We start from the raw sequence: 15414 nt of genomic DNA on the forward strand, positions 1-15414 counted from the left end.
CCGGAGAGCGGGATAACAACAGAGGGTAACCTTTGCGCTGCATCGATTCGTCGTAAGCAGAATCACGCCAGACTACGTTGTGGCGTTCCATATTACTCTTGCTCATTCTTCGGTGCTTCTGAAGTCGTCGTCGTTCAGTTGCGTCTTACATGTGCTGGGTTAGTACAATATTTTTGTGGATATTCATAATGTCAGACTAAACGTTCCGGGAATAAGCGATCGCCATGTATGCGGTGGCGTGCGATTATCTGCGCCGTCTATTGCGGCCGCGCACGGGTGTTTAAATTACGCGCGTGCACGCATGCCTCCTGAGTAGTAGGACAGGCATAAGACAGACGTCGCTGCGCAAGAAAAGATGCCTCTGGGGAGAGCGAAGAAGGGAAGAGCTATGTACAGAGGCACAGCGACGAGAGGGCGAACGAAGGAGGAAGAGAGCAAAGGGAAAGCTGGGCAGCCGGCGGCGCGTGGACATTATCGGCCCGAGCAAAAGATTTTTTCTGGGCCACAGTCGGCGCTCCTCTTTATATCTTGCTCCGTGCTTCCAACCAAAGAATTTTATCTATATATGCATCGTTTCTGAAGATCGCACCGCTTGCGTTCCGATGGATAAGGTGCAGCGCCATTTAAATTTATGTGGTTTGACGAGGCCTGCTTGGAGCGCTGAGAGGACTTCGACAACTTATGATGTAAGAAAGAAAGAAAGAAAGAAAGAAAGAAAGACAGACAGACAGACAGACAGACAGACAGACAGACAGACAGACAGACAGACAGACAGACAGACAGACAGACAGACAGACAGACAGACAGACAGACAGACAGACAGACAGACAGACAGACAGACAGACAGACAGACAGACAGACAGACAGACAGACAGACAGACAGACAGACAGACAGACAGACAGACAGACAGACAGACAGACAGACAGACAGACAGACAACGCAATTATTCGCTATAATCATCATTGAAATTAACTGACTTCCAACAAACGATAGTAAAGAAGCAAACGGTCCTGATGGTGTCCTTAGTACGTTTTTTTATGCCGCATGCTTTAAACGCTGAATATAAAGCAAAGTAATGACCCGTGCCGTAAAGAAACGGGCTGGCAACGAACGTAGACTGGGGCTTTACGTGCACCGAAAGCTCTCATAGATTTTTTTTTCTTTGTCTCCTCCACCAGAAAAATCCAGGGCCATCTCCACTGACGTGAAACCTGGGGAGGGGCGAAACGTGCAGTATATAAATGTATTCTTGGCACCTTGGCGTTTGGCCCACGGAGATAAAACCGTTGGGGGGTAGAGGTATACAGCTTTACTGTAAATGTCTCGTGTCTTTGAAGCACGAGGCGTTCGAAAACGATTGTCCCTGTGTTTTAGCACCATGAATACACTCCGGCCTTCCCTTTTTGAATAAAAGATTTAACAACAACAACACGAAACGACGACGACGACGACGACGACGACGACAGGAAACGCCAACAACCCGAGCCCCCATGCGGCTTCGCCCCTAAAATCTTGAATAAAATTTACAAAGGTTCTGGGGGTACCCGCCGCGGTGGCTCAGTGGATATGGCGTTATGCCATTGTGCTGCTGAGCCCAAGGATGCGCGTTCGATTCCGGCGCGGTGGCCGCTTTTCAGGTGGAGGCGAAGAGCCAAAACACCCGTTCGACGAGATTTAGGTGCAGGGTAAATATCCTGAGGAGGTCAAAATTAATCCGGAGCTCTCCACTACAGAGCGCGTCATATCCCAGGTGTAGCATCGGCGCGTTAAACCCCATAATATGGATCTGAAACAATCCCAGGGTGAGGGGATTATGGTAAACCTTCGCAGGCCACACGTTTGGTACGAAGAATTTAGTTATTCCCCAGCAGCCCTGTTTGGTCTATCTGTGTAGTACGTCACAAAACTCGCGGATTTTATTCTGCGAGTCTACGTTAGTTCGTACGTCGTTACCACGCCAACGGCGAAGAAATAAAAACGAGATAATGGAAGTAATCCGGGAAGAGAAACCACTCTCGCGTGCTCAACGCCCCCCAGATCTCGCAGAAAGAAATTGCGGAAGTGTTCGGCGTAAGGCCTCGAGATCAATTCCTTCTCTTCGCTGCTGTCCTGGGGGGAAAACTGATTGCGTGAGTCTCCCACCTGGCGTACGGATGTGATGAAAAGCATAGCAATGATCTCGGTTCACGCGACACCGGCGCCTTGAGCCGATGGAAAAAGTTGGAAAACGTGGCCAAACTGCGCGGTACTGCCCGGAACAATTTTGCAGTAGAGCGTCGCTCCGAGGATCGATTTCTTCGCAATTTGCAGCGAGCAGCCGCCTTTCAAGACACCCGCGCCAGTATGGAGACAAAAACGAAGAGGCGCACCGCATTCACTTGGTAGATTGGCTCCCTCCTGAAGGGGGATTTGTCGAGTACTGTCACAAAATATTGGTTTTAGCCAGTGTGTGTGTGTGTGTGTGTGTGTGTATGTATGTATGTATGTATGTATGTATGTATGTATGTATGTATGTATGTATGTATGTATGTATGTATGTATGTATGTATGTATGTATGTATGTATGTATGTATGTATGTATGTATGTATGTATGTATGTATGTATGTATGTATGTATGTATGTATGTATGTATGTATGTATGTATGTATGTATGTATGTATGTATGTATGTATGTATGTATGTATGTATGTATGTATGTATGTATGTATGTATGTATGTATGTATGTATGTATGTATGTATGTATGTATGTATGTATGTATGTATGTATGTATGTATGTATGTATGTATGTATGTATGTATGTATGTATGTATGTATGTATGTATGTATGTATGTATGTATGTATGTATGTATGTATGTATGTATGTATGTATGTATGTATGTATGTATGTATGTATGTATGTATGTATGTATGTATTGTTGGAAGATATTTATTGGCGTTGAAAACACAATAACGATGTTTCCTGACGTGTTGGCTGATGGCCCAGCCAAGATGAACTCTCCAAAAAAGGGTGTTTTTCTTTGAATGTGAGTCAGTCTCTTTTGACAATATTCTTTCCGCCTCCAATGAAATTTCCCCACCTCTTAAACACGTATATTCAGTAAGTACCCCGAAGTCCCGATACCTCTATAGGGAAAGTAAATGATGTAAATTGATGTGCCTGCTCTCATCTTTACTCCAAAGCAGTGCAATTGAAATTTCGAGAGATTAGCACTATCAGCCATGATGTCGAAAGCACGCCTCAAAAGAAAAAAAAAAAATACTAGAATGCTGAGTTTGCGTTGTCACTCCTGGGTATACCATGCCTCATGGAACGAAATGGCACTCAAGAAAGCCAAACCTCTTACAGTGAAAACCACCAGTACGTCCTTCACCTAACATTGAGTCCGTATTGTTAATATTATCGAAAGTACTCACCATCGGAAAATAAGGGCGAAGCATATTAACGCAATCGATCAGACTAAAATAGGTTGAAAACTGCAAAGCATGGACAATATTTTTTCAAGCTAGAGTCACACCCTCGTGAGTTACATTTGAAAAGGCGGTTCTTGTCATGCACCTCAATTTGTCGTAGGATTCTCGTCTACGGCGAGAGTGAATGGTACAACGCATGCGAGACATTTTCATCCGTGTCTCTGCGCTCGCAGCTCCCTGAGTTCGTACGATTTTTCGTAAGCTGAAAGGAACCGAGTATATGTGCATGCCCACCGAATATCCTCACAAAGCTGTAACTGGCTATATCAGTGTACAGATTGTTCTGCGAGTCAGTTTTTGAGATATATTCCGGCTGTTTCTTCGCGCATTTTCTGCAGAAGTCTTAGAGCAGCGGTAGGTGGCAAAAAGAACACCAGAAACCGCTTATATATACGAGGTCCGGAATTAAGAGTTGGATAAGGCGCTATAATCAAGGTTTGTCCTTTTTATCGAGTCGACGTTCTGCTTTCCCATAGCTTCATTACTGCATTTTTTTTATTATTTTTTTTTGTACTGTGGTCGTTTACCTCTATTGTATATTTGTGACGTTTTAGGGGCGAAGCCCCTTTGGGGCTGGGGCTATTGGCGTCTGCTGTCATCGTCGTCGTCGTCTGGTGCAGTCACGGTACTAAAACACCGGGAAACCCATTTACGCCTCGCGCTAGAACGTAATGCGTACAAAAAAAAAATTGGCTGGCGGTTACGATACTCCCTAATGCGATATGCGGGCGCAGCAGCAGTGCGCTGAGGCAGCACTCACTCGTGGGTTTTCTCGACGGCAGCGATGATGAGCCTCTGCGTCGGCGGCGCGAAGTGCGTCTCAAGAAGGGACCGCTGCCCGCGTCTTAAGCAGGGAACGCACACCGTCGTAACGCGCACGCCCCCCTCAAGTTTTCGCCGGCATCGCGCAGACGAGCGTCTCGTGCGGGCACTGCACACTGCCTTCCCCCATCCCTCATGCCCCGCCTCACACATTCGGAGAGCGCTCACGCCGCCACGGCGAACCGCCCTCCCCTCACACTTTTGCGACACTTTCCTTCTTTGCTTTCTTTCACTATTCGGTAGGGAGGTCACTAATTGGTCTCTCTCATTACATCACAATTCGATCTCTCTCTCTGGCTCGCCATCATTCACTAGGTGACAACGGCCACGCGGCTCAGACCTGAGACGGCCGCCAGAGGGCTGCGCCCTGAAATACCGGAACACTTATTTACGCCTCGCGCTGAAGCACTTCGTAACGCGTACTAAAAACACTGGGACACTCGTTTACGACTCGCGATAGAGAGCTTTGTGCTTCAAAGAGAAGAAACTTTTACAGCAAAGCTGTATACCTGTAGCCCCCAACGGTTTCATCTCCGTTAGCAAAAACGCCAAGCCACCAAGAATACACTTATACACTGCATGGTTCGCCCCTCACCAGGTTTCACGTTACTGGAGATGGCCCGGGCTTTTTCTTTATTCTCACCCACGAAGCTTGAACAGAATACTGTAATCGGTAGAACAAGATTAAGTTTAATCCTTTACATCTTGTAGGTGTTGTTTCTTCATAAAATACTTCCTGTTTTCGACGAGTATAGGGCAAGACACGTGGTCAGCGGAGTTTAATGCTGAAAACAGGATGCACAATAAGAAAGAAAATCAGCGAAACAGGGCTTAAACGGGCTCCACTGTTTGTTAGTGTTTTTCGCCGGCTTATTCAGAGCGGTATGAAGTGCTGCCACCCTCTTTAAATCCTCCCACAAGTTAGCCTTCCACGTTTCCGTCAGTCGTCGTGTTTGAAAATGGTGAAAATGGTGAAAATTCACGCATCTCCACGAAGTGACTCATGACGAGTGGGCGAAGCACTGGGGATCGTTCTTACCGTAAATCACCCGTGGCATTTCCAACTCGTGCATGTAAATGAGTGACAGCGCGTGTGTGCAGTATATACAATTCCAATGCAATCCAATCCGATAGAATTCAATTTAACCTAATCCAATACAAAACAAATCGAATAGAATCCAATCCAATCCAATGCTCCTCGCTCATGCGCAACACTGTGTACACGGACGACAAAGGACGGACAAAGCGAAATCCTAAGGTGCTTCGCCCCTAAAAATGATAGTTGGGAAGGAACGAAAACGAGAGAAAAGTAGAGCGATCGCTGCTACAAGCGCGATGTAACGATATGCATCCCGACTTGCGCAGGCACAAACCGCTACGTCTCAGTGTAAATTTTTTGCAATGATACATGCGTGTAAACTGAAGCATTTTTAAAGAGCTTGGTTTTCGCTTCGCATTCAGGTCTTTGGTCAATCCCGAAAAAGCGTATGCGTTGCTCTGTTTGAGAATAGTTGCACAGATGAGTGCTGTAGAATGAGTTACACTGGCCGAGGTTGAGCAGTTTCGCGTGGCTCCTGGAGAGCCGTGCTGTGCATGCGCGAGGAGCAGTGACGTCACACGGCGCACAGAACGTTGCTCGCTGCTCGGCGTCTCTGACACACCCCACGCGCCCAGCGACTTCGCCGACCTCCCTTTCGCACGTGGCAGCCTGGTCCACTTGATGATCTCGCGAGGGGTGGCCGGGTGTGGAACTGATGGCTCGTGCGTCGCAGCAACACCGGCGTGTGCCTGTGGAACCAGCTTAGCTCTGGGGCGATTGGTGACGCTGCGCCGGAGCCGCTTGATAAATGTACATGTGTCACATTATGTGTATACCGTGTGTGTGTCCTTGAAGAGCACTAAGCATGACAATCAAGCTAATCATAGACAACCAGAAAAGCTAAGAATAACCAACTGAACCCTTAGCTCACGCTACGTATATCCTGGCATAGCCGAGCTACGCTACTGCTAATTTTTTTTTTCTATTGGGTGATAGACCAGACGATTTTATTTTCGCTTACACTGAGCACCATCATGTCCTCCTCTATCTGGCCTTTCTTCGTTATGATCACTTGTTCGCAGTTCAAAATATTTTGCAGAGAAATCTTAGAGCTTTGTATTGCGTAAACGGCAAATAAATCATCCCAACGCGCCACGGTGGCGCTTGACCTCAAATGACAGAAAGCTGCAATGCCACAAGTCATTACATTCAATTTCAGTTCAACTCCATTGAGTTCCAAACCCTTTGATGTTATCTTCGTTTTTGTCATCCCATTGCTCGTGCCAAAGACACCGTTCTTTTTCTTCGTTTTCCAAGTGGCGGTGTTAGTCCGATTTAGGTGATAAATGGGTTGCCACTGTATTTGTTTTTATTGGTTGCTCCTTTTTAAAAATCACCACGAGAAATAAGGCCGGTTACAGGATGAGGTGAAGCTTCGAAACACAAGCGAGCATTTCCTCTTTTTGAGAGCACGAGCGGCCTCTCGACGTGGCACCCTATCGAGTAGCCACAGGAGAAGAGGAAGTTTGTCGCTGCTCGAACTGAGTGCCACCACCACCGCAGCCACTCCCAGGCAAGCGTCGTTTAATTCCGAGAAAGTAAGGCGCCACAACATTGGGAACGATCGCGAAAGCACACGGAGAGCGCCTAGATTTCGAAGAGGGAAAATTTTCTCGCAGACAACCTCGCTATGGCAGCCAAAGTGGGCCACACCGAAATGGACGTCTCCAAGCCTATAAAGCATATGTTGGCGTTCATTGAACAAGAGGCCAACGAGAAGGTACGAATACGCTCTTTCCAAAAATTTGTGCGCAAGCTGGCTGTACTCTCTTGGTTCCCTTTACCATTTCTTGTTTTGCTCAAGAGGCGTCTGCATGCCGACCGTGTGAGACCCTAACGTGGCGTACGTTGTCGTTTTGAACGACCTTTGAAAGTGCCCTGCAGCAGGAGGTGCAGGAGGTGCAGTGGTACGCGTCGGGGCCTTTGGCAGTTCGCGGGCTGTTAGGAGGTTCGGGATGATTCAGAGTGCATTTGCAGCCCACAGCGACTGACCGCAGAGGGAAATCAGCTGCAGAAAATTGGCAGTGCCTATTCTTCCATCCGCCGGGAGAACAATCTCGGCAAATTTCTTCCGACAGTCCCCTCCTAACGTTTACACCAACCCTGCGTCGTAGCCGTGAAAACAAACGTCCGGCTTTTGCCACTGCAACCTCCTCCGGCATTCCGGCAGTTTTGTCAACGCCAGGCGTGGTCGACACGGACAGCCGAGTGGTGCTGTTCTGTTTTAATGCTTAGCATTCTTTGCCGAGTACCTCCACAGCCAGGAGCGTGTAACACCCTGCATTTCCACAATATTGCAGATTTTGCGAAAATTCCAAATGTTCTCATTAGAATGCGAAATTTTGAAAAAATAACAAATAACAAAAATATAAAAAAATTACGGAAAATGTCAAAAAGTATGCCGCATGGCATTTCCACAATAATGTAGATTTCGCGAAAGCTTCACCTGTAATCGTTATAATAGCGTCATTGGAGATAATTGGTCGGACAGGATTTAGAAAAAACAAAACAAAAATTTGGATGGAACTCACACTCAAGACAGGCGGCATAAGAATGCTACGCATTAGTAGATAATTCTCCGAATTTCCACATAATTTTTTCTCCCGCATCGATTGTCGTTCTTCCTTTTGCCGACGACATGTTGACGGGTACACCCGTAATTTTGCGGATCTAAATTATGAGGGTGAAATTAGGTTAGGTTAGGTTGAGAAGGGTGGGTTTTGGTTAGGTTAGCTGGATAACTGTTAAGGCCCAACCACATGCAGGCGTAAACCCGACGTACTCGCGCAACGACGTAAATCGGCGTAAGCGCGTAAGGAACCGGCTTACTCCGGCGTACGTCGAATGCATTGTTACGCGCTTGTTACGCCCAAGTCAGAGCCCGCCAGACATTGACGCCAACTTTCGGACGCACGGGGTTGACGTAGACCTCTGGAGGTGATGTTATCGGTGGTCAGGTCGCATTAGAAGACAACGAATTGATAAATAAGCTAACTTTACTATTAATTATGCGATAAAACGAAGTAATTTGTAAAATACGGAGACCAAACAACCGGACAAAACACGCGAAGCAACGAGCAACTATGGGAACAAGGCAGTTTACGCCAAATGTAGCGGAGGGTTTTTGTGCCTGCCAAGTATGCATACTAATCCTTAACGTTTTTTAATGTTCCAAGAACTGTTTTAGTTGTTTCTGTATTAAATGTACGTACTTTTGTGAGAATAGGCATTAGTTGTTTTATTTGAGTTAAAATGTTGTCGAACTGGTCGCCACAAAGCTGAGTCCGGAGTAGTCGAGCCACACTGCGCGGCGCATTGTTTACGCGCACGTTGCGGTGATATGTGGTTACTGGACCTCTCCGACGTCGTCGGTCGGCGTAAAGGCAGCGGCGTATGTCACCGCGAGCGTACGTCGTTGCGCGAGTACGTCGGTTTCACGCGTACAGGTAGTTGGGCCTTCAGGCTCACCCGCGAACGCTGTCTGAGGCGAAGTTGCCCGCATGTTCCAAAGGTGCAAGAGATCGACGCCAAGGCCGAGGAAGAGTTCAACACGGAGAAGGGGCGGCTGGTACAGGAGCAGCGCATCAAGATCATCAACGCGTACTCGAAGAAGGAGAAGCAGGTGGAGCGCCAGCGCAAGATCCAGAGCTCGCACATGAAGAACGCCGCGCGCCTCAGGATCCTGCTCACCATGAACGAGCACGTGAAGAAGGTGCTCGCCGAGGCCAGGAAATGCCTCGGGGCCATCACCAAGCAGGAGGGCTACAAGCCTCTGCTCAAGAACCTCATCCTCCAGGTACACACTGCAGGGGCTACTCGACACCCCTCGTCCTCACTAGGGCGGAGAGAGGGGGATTCTCCTTGGTATGCCTGTAACTAAATGCTGCTGTAAGTGTACATGTAACTGCCATATCACCTACTACACCTGCAGCGGGGATACGAGTGACCGACGCTTTCCGATAACATTAAAGCCAGCAGTCAAATGCATGGCGGCTACGGGCCTTTGACCTGTTTTGAGTACTAGTGAACCGGCTAACAATACAAAAAGTACAATAGAAGCAGTGGTCACCACACGAATCGAAATGCATTCAAGAAAGGACAGGATGACCGGAAGCGAGACCAAAGAAAGGATGTACTGCGCGTACATGGGCGCACATACATTGTTGGGTGCCAAATAACTGATCAACGCCTTGCTTCAATGTAAAAGTATGCTGAAGGGGCGTGCAATGAAAGAAGCGCCATTCTCGCATGTGCGTTTTTTGGTTAGGTTAACCGAGGTTAAGCAGTTTTTTGTGGCCCTGGAGGACCGTGCTGCGCATGCGCGTGGAGCAGTGACGTCTCACGGCGCACAGCTGGCACGCCGGAGCCACCGCCGCTCGACTGGATTGGATTGAATTGGATTAAGTTGGATTGTATTGGACTAGAAATAGTTTTTAGCAGCAGTAAGCATGCTAATCAGCTAATCCTAGACAACCAGGAAACGTAAGAATAACCAGCTGAACCTTAGCTCACGCTACGTGCATCCTGGCATAGCGGAGCTAAGCCACTGCTATTTTTTTATTCGAGTATACGCATTCTGGTTGAAGCGGTGATCGCTTCCGCTTAAAAGCCACCAGCACGTCATTGTGCTTTTGAGGCTGTGCGCGGGTTCGTAATATACGCGCGTGTTGGTTCGCCGTGGCCAGGGGATGCTGCTGGTGCTCGCGAAGGACGTCGTGGTGAGGTGCCGCCGGGCTGACGTGAACCACGTGGAGTCGGTGCTGCCCGCTGCGCTCAAGATGTTCAAAGACAAAACCAAGATCCAGGCGACGCTGAGCGTGGACAAGGTGAACTTCCTGCCGGACAGCTGCTTCGGCGGCGTCGTGCTGGCCACGAACAGGGGCCGCATCCTCATCTCGAACACGCTGGAGAGCCGCCTCGAGCTCATATCGAGCCGCATCCTGCCCCAGATCAGGACCGGCCTCTTTGGCAAGAACGCCAACCGGAAGTACCGCGACTAGCGCCGCCGCCCCATCCCGGCGTCAGTCGTTCGCTAAGATAATAAAGGAGACAATAGCCGAGTGCATGTGAACGCTCTTCTTTACACGGCTAAAGGGCGAAACTATAAGCTGAAAAGAACGCGTTTGCGTACGCGTCTCTGGTTCCCAAAACCGGTTTAGCTGCCGGAAGATCCTGGGATCGGCCGCTCCCGCGCGTATCCAACTCGCTAGATATTTTGCCGCGCCGCGTTGAAAACCGGATCGCTCGGACGCACATGTGTTTACCGCTTACCTCTCACGTGGATACTGTGCGCATGCGCCACGCTTCGTACGTGGTGTCTCATTGCAGAAGAGTGAGGGCGAAACAGTTCCCGCACTTTTCTTTCAACAGGCCACATTGCCTTCAGACAACTGTATAGAGGATTCAGTGGCGTAACAGTTTTGCCTTCAAGTGATTTGCTGCGGAATGCGGAAGCGACTGAGATATAGCCGTTACTTCTTAAAAAAAAAAAAACACACTGACGGCAACCAGCAGGTCTGTTTCGAACAAGTCTGACCTTCCCATAGCCATGTTAACGGTGATTGAGTGCGAAAGATGCCTTAATTGCTGAGAAATCGCTAACAAGACGCTGATCGCAAGTGAGGGAGCAGTGATGTATAGCGGTATAGAAGTAACCGAATGTAATACTACCACGTACCGAGTGGTTTGGTCAGTTGTGCTTTCCTGTACACCCGCGTCCACTAAAGAAAATATTCCTCAATGGGAACCACGATCAGTGTTGACGCTTTGTTGAAGAAAAACATTGTCCTTTTGAGGCCCTGCCAATGTTGGCGTCGAACCAACCGCTCGTGCGTAGCGGCTCGCACGCTTCCTAGAAAAGTGGTACCGACACCCCAAGTGTGGACCACTATCGCCGTCCCGCGTCAGCCAGGAAAGACGTTGCGTACAGCGGACGGTTTAAGCACATCCAGTGCAAGTAGCGCTGTATAGCCAGTGGTGGCGGCACCTGCCTTCACATTTTCGCTGTTTTCTAGCTTATTTCAAAAACATCTACGCGTATGAGTGGTATATTTCAGTTCTCGGTATGCTGGACTATCAATCTAGAGTCACACGTATTTCTACTTCAGTGTCGCTTTAATCCAAATAATCATTACTTAGGGATCAAGATATGCCCAAGTACCTGCCTGCATCTAAAAAGTGTGGCAGCCCTCCCTCGGAAATGCAATGTTCCTGGTGACTGTCCACTTAATGGAGCTCCAAACTTTCATTCCTATTGACACTTACGAAAGCGGGGAGCTTGAATAAAATACAGATGATGTGTTAAGGAAGATAAGGGGAAGTTAGAAGTAAAGAGAAAGTGTTTGCATCATACTCCGGAAACGGGAAGCGGATATTCCATGGTGCGTGCATGCTGGTTCCCTTTCGAAGAAAAAAAGGGACTGCGCTGGTCGCGGTGAAATAGGCCATCTCCTTGCGACCGCTCCATTTGGCCCATGCCAGCCTCGGTAAGGAACCATATTAGTTGCGACGTGATGGAAACGCGGAGGAAGCGTCTATCCAGTGGCCACGCAAAGTGCCTCTGCATTATGCAGAGCGTGTTATAATGGACAGTGGCTAGAAAAGTTCCGGATCGATTTCTAATGCGTCCACTGCCGAGGCAACGCGACGTTGCGAATGCGATTCCGACCGAGTGAGTTGCGGGGAAGCTCGGAGTGACGAAGTGGTTCACAAGTTTTTTGCTCAATTCGGCTCTCGACATACTCTGAATTGACATTCGAACGAAAGATCGCGCGGCACCGTGCTGCTGAACGAAAATTGTTCGGATGCCATTACTACGGCGAAAAATGTGTTCGTACTCCACTCTGTCGCAGTATGTTTCCAACGGTGCCGAGAATGTAGTATACTCTTCGTATTTAAATGTTATTCACATCACCGCATAATAAACACCTTTCTATGCGATCACGGCTCGTCTTAGTTCTCATGAAGCAAGATGTTCTATTTCTACCTCACCCTGTTGTTTTGCATGCTTTCAGTTTTCTTTTCACTGCAATTCTTCTTTTGGCACTTTTTTAACTTATTTTCGTTGTTTTTTAAGGGTGGCCTTTTGCTATTGCAGGACTCAATGCAGCCATACTTAGATCAAAAGATCACGAGGGGATAGTTAGTGAACAATTCGTAGCGTGGAATAGAAATAGCGATTCAGTGCTGATGTTACAGGAAATGAACAAAGCCCAAAACAACAACAAAAATCCTGGGGACCTTGGTGAATGCCAGGAAATGCACCCAAATGTGGCAGCATAGTTTCTTTTCAGGTTTTCTTTAGACCTACACCATAAATCCCAGATTTGCGTTCAGTTATATGCATGGGGGGAAAATGTCATCTACTACAAATGTAGCCATGAGGTGGGCAGCCGTGTGGCTGCATTTTAGGTGACTCCCTACGCATAAACATAGGAAACAATAGGAATTTCGCCTCAATTAATAAATTACAACTATAATTGAATTATATTAAATGGTGTTATTTCACGAAAGGAATTCCCTGAGCTCACTGTCATTGAAAGCTTAAGGAAAAGTACACTTGAGTGTATCGGCTTACCATATGCAATGCATACGCATGTGGTGTTCATGTCTAGATGGTTAACGCGTCTTTGCAGCGTTCCAACGCAGGAGGTGCTTAAAAGCGCTCTTAAATTCGCTTCATGGTTCGGGGAAAGCACATGAATTATGACCTTTTAATAGTCCTCATAAATGTCGCACTTCTAAATTATTTTGACGTTTTAGTTACCGGCAGATACCACTTTGAAGGGAAAGTTGATATTATTTGGGGCTGCACGCGCCTACGCTGCACCTGCGCGTCCATCGTAGTGAAAGACTGCGGATAAATTTATATCACTCAGGGAGTTTGTGGCACGCGCCAAAGTTTCATGCCTATGGGCGTTCTTGTTTTTCGCCTTCATCAGAAAAATGATCGCCGCGAGCGGGCACTGAACACGGGACCGTGAGTTCGTTGCGCAACGCCACTGGGCCAATGACTCACAACTCCGCGGCTCGGACTTGACCTGCTGAATAAAGTTTGCTCGCTCTCTTTTTCTCTCTCTCTCTCACGGTGTCCATTTTGAAGCGAAATACCAAGCAATGCAGGAATAGTGAGGGTTGTCTTCAAGGAAACTTATGAAGAGGTTTCTGAAAATTACTCGAAGCCGGATAGTTTGTTTTGTGAATTGTGATTGAAAGAACCGTAACTTACCTATAACAGCATTTATCACGAATTTTTTAATGGCCATTCAAAAATTCAAGGAAACTTGCACTCGTGCACAAGACTTGAATGGCGAAGCTGTTGTAGGTGAGAATAATAACTAAGTTTCCGTATCATTGTTTGTTTGTATAGTTCCGGTCCTAGTAACCGCCGTCACATGTATCGAAGAGGTCGTCGTCTTCTTCGCGGTGAGTGGTGGATGCAAAGTCATCCTCATCATTCTAGACTTCCACCAGCTCTTCGTCATCGACTCGAGGCAGCGGTGGCGGGATCTGCAAGTCGTCTCTGGAAGAAGTGGCACACTCGTAGCCATGTCTCAAATTATCCATAATGGCTTCTACAGAATGCGGCGGCCGCGAGGACCTCTCCCAAACAGGGTGTCTTTTAGAAGCTGCCGCGCGCGACGGCTTTCGTACGGTACCGAGCACATGTGCACGACGACTCGAGGAGGAACGAACGGGGGGCGTACGCTAGGACATCTTCCCCATACCGAGCAAGTGTTGCCACGATTACGGCGGACGCTGGAGTCTTCTTTTTATGGCCAATCGTGGCCAATCTCTCTAAATGGGTATGCACTCGAAGAGTTTTTGCAACGCGGGAATTACGGCCAGTAAGAACAGCTTTGCTGTTAAAATGGTCCGATACGAATTGAGAGGTGGTGTCTTCAACGGGAAGATCGTGCGACGACTATCATGATACCCATTCTGGCGTAAGGACTCCCGAAAATGCTGCAAGCATTAAAATGTAATTGAACTCCTAGTCACATTTATTGTCACTCGCTAATAATGCATTCTTGGATGTATAATGTTTTAAATTTAGCTTAGCCATTTAAAGACGGAACCTATAGCTGGGACAAGGCTTAGACAAGGCCGGGCACGGCAAGACAGCGGTGGTTTAAAGTCTATTGGAGAGGGCTTCATCCAGCAGGATACATAATGATAATGATGACGACGACGACGACGGCGGCGGCGGCGACGATGATGACGACGACGATGCCGAACAGTTGCCTGATTTGTGCACCACCTGTATTTTGCATTCATGCTTCGGTGAACGAAATATACGCCTGTTGGAGCGAGTTACGAAAATTCGGAGCCATATGGCTGTGTACCAACCCAATATTCGCGCCCACAAAACATGCTCTCCCGGTGTGTTTTGTCGGTTCGTCCATGCTATTCGCGTTCTTTCGCTCTTTCACTCCCGTTCGCTTTAAGATGGGCCAATACAATACATGTATTTGCAAGTAGTATCATCATTTTAGTGCTGCATACCATTTAAGAGATTTCGTACACACAGTCTGATTTACCTTGAGAACGTTTGCACGAAATTCTTCCGTGCAAGCAATTTGTGCACTGGATCATAGGGATACATGGATCACGTTGTAATTAGAGATATGAATGCAGACTTCGACGCAACTGCAGCTTCAGCATGTTAATTTGCTCGGTAATATTCGTCATTGGAACTTTTAACTGCTGATTAGGTAGTAGCAGGAAGAAAATAGGTACTATGAAATGGAATCCTAAAACGCAGTGTATATAGTGACGTCCGACGGCATCCCAGCCCAGCACTGCGGCTAAAGCACCGTCCAACGCGCTTCGTATTTGAAGGGCGTGGCTGACGCTGTTTGGAATGTCTGGCATAATGGTGCAGTGGTTACGCCTTAGCTTCATGATACAAAGGCCAAGGTTTGAACCCGGTGGCTGTGTCGTTCTTCGGTTTGTAGTTCTAGTTGATTCGATGATTTTCTTGATTTAAGTTTTTATTAAATTTTTAAGCGTTTGAAA

General features: G+C 47.6%; 1 protein-coding gene across 1 annotated transcript; it reads left to right on the forward strand.

The window, feature by feature from the left end:
* Positions 1-7027: 7027 nt before the first annotated feature.
* LOC144170470 (V-type proton ATPase subunit E-like) lies at positions 7028-10764 on the forward strand. Its single transcript, XM_077700298.1, has 3 exons — positions 7028-7117; positions 8909-9193; positions 10083-10764. Exons 1-3 carry the CDS (start codon positions 7028-7030, stop codon positions 10395-10397), a joined length of 690 nt encoding a protein of 229 aa, XP_077556424.1. The 3' UTR covers positions 10398-10764.
* The last annotated feature ends 4650 nt before the right edge of the window (positions 10765-15414 follow it).

This window comes from Haemaphysalis longicornis, unplaced genomic scaffold (genome assembly GCF_048455015.1).
Source record: "Haemaphysalis longicornis isolate Haplotype H1 unplaced genomic scaffold, Haemaphysalis longicornis Haplotype H1 scaffold_2, whole genome shotgun sequence".
NCBI lineage: Eukaryota > Metazoa > Arthropoda > Arachnida > Ixodida > Ixodidae > Haemaphysalis > Haemaphysalis longicornis.

Coding starts and splice junctions, on each gene's coding strand:
- LOC144170470 (XM_077700298.1), top strand. CDS start 7,028: ATGGCAGCCAAAGTGGGCCACACCGAAATGGACGTCTCCAAGCCTATA. Junction 7,118..8,908: donor AACAAGAGGCCAACGAGAAG/GTACGAATACGC, acceptor CATGTTCCAAAG/GTGCAAGAGATCGACGCCAA. Junction 9,194..10,082: donor TCAAGAACCTCATCCTCCAG/GTACACACTGCA, acceptor CGCCGTGGCCAG/GGGATGCTGCTGGTGCTCGC.